Source organism: Tupaia chinensis, unplaced genomic scaffold (assembly GCF_000334495.1).
Source record: "Tupaia chinensis unplaced genomic scaffold, TupChi_1.0 Scaffold138407_1, whole genome shotgun sequence".
NCBI lineage: Eukaryota > Metazoa > Chordata > Mammalia > Scandentia > Tupaiidae > Tupaia > Tupaia belangeri.
Genome location: NW_006198305.1, coordinates 4,759,670 through 4,760,064, shown reverse-complemented (window position 1 = coordinate 4,760,064; position 395 = coordinate 4,759,670). Strand labels below are relative to the sequence as shown.

General features: G+C 73.4%; 1 protein-coding gene across 1 annotated transcript in view; it reads right to left on the bottom strand.

Annotated features, from left to right (window-relative positions):
• LOC102468552 (protein LYRIC) overlaps window positions 1-389 on the bottom strand; it is a gene marked incomplete at its 3' end in the record, with an annotated part of 71,693 nt that extends 71,304 nt beyond the window's left edge. Inside the window, 2 exon segments of the mRNA XM_027765473.1 lie at window positions 53-230; window positions 261-389. Coding sequence (XP_027621274.1) covers window positions 53-221 — 169 coding nt within the window.
• Between the last annotated feature and the right edge of the window lie 6 nt (window positions 390-395).

Sequence of the window (395 nt, the reverse complement as noted above, 5' to 3'; positions counted from 1 at the left end):
CCCGCGCCCAGGCCGTAGCCCAGCAGGAAGAGCAGCAGCAGCCCGAGCGCGCCTGTACCCACCAGGATCACCCAGCCGGGGTACCGCTTCGGCTCCAGCCCCAGGTCGAGGCCCAGCTCGGTGCGCAGAAAGCCGAGGCCGACCGAGAGCATTTCCTGCAGCCGGGCCGAGCCTTCCTCGGCCTGCTGGGCCAGCTCGTCCTGCCAGCTCCGTGCAGCCATCTTCCCTGCCTCCCAGCTCCGTGCAGCCATCTCCCCTGCCGTCAGAGGGACTCGCAGGATGACGCTGGGGCGCGATGGAAGTCAAGGGAAGCGAGGAGGGCCGTGCCGGGCCGCCTCAGGCCGAGCGCATCGCGGCCGCCCCTCGCGCCGCCGCCCGGGACCGGCCGGCCGCCA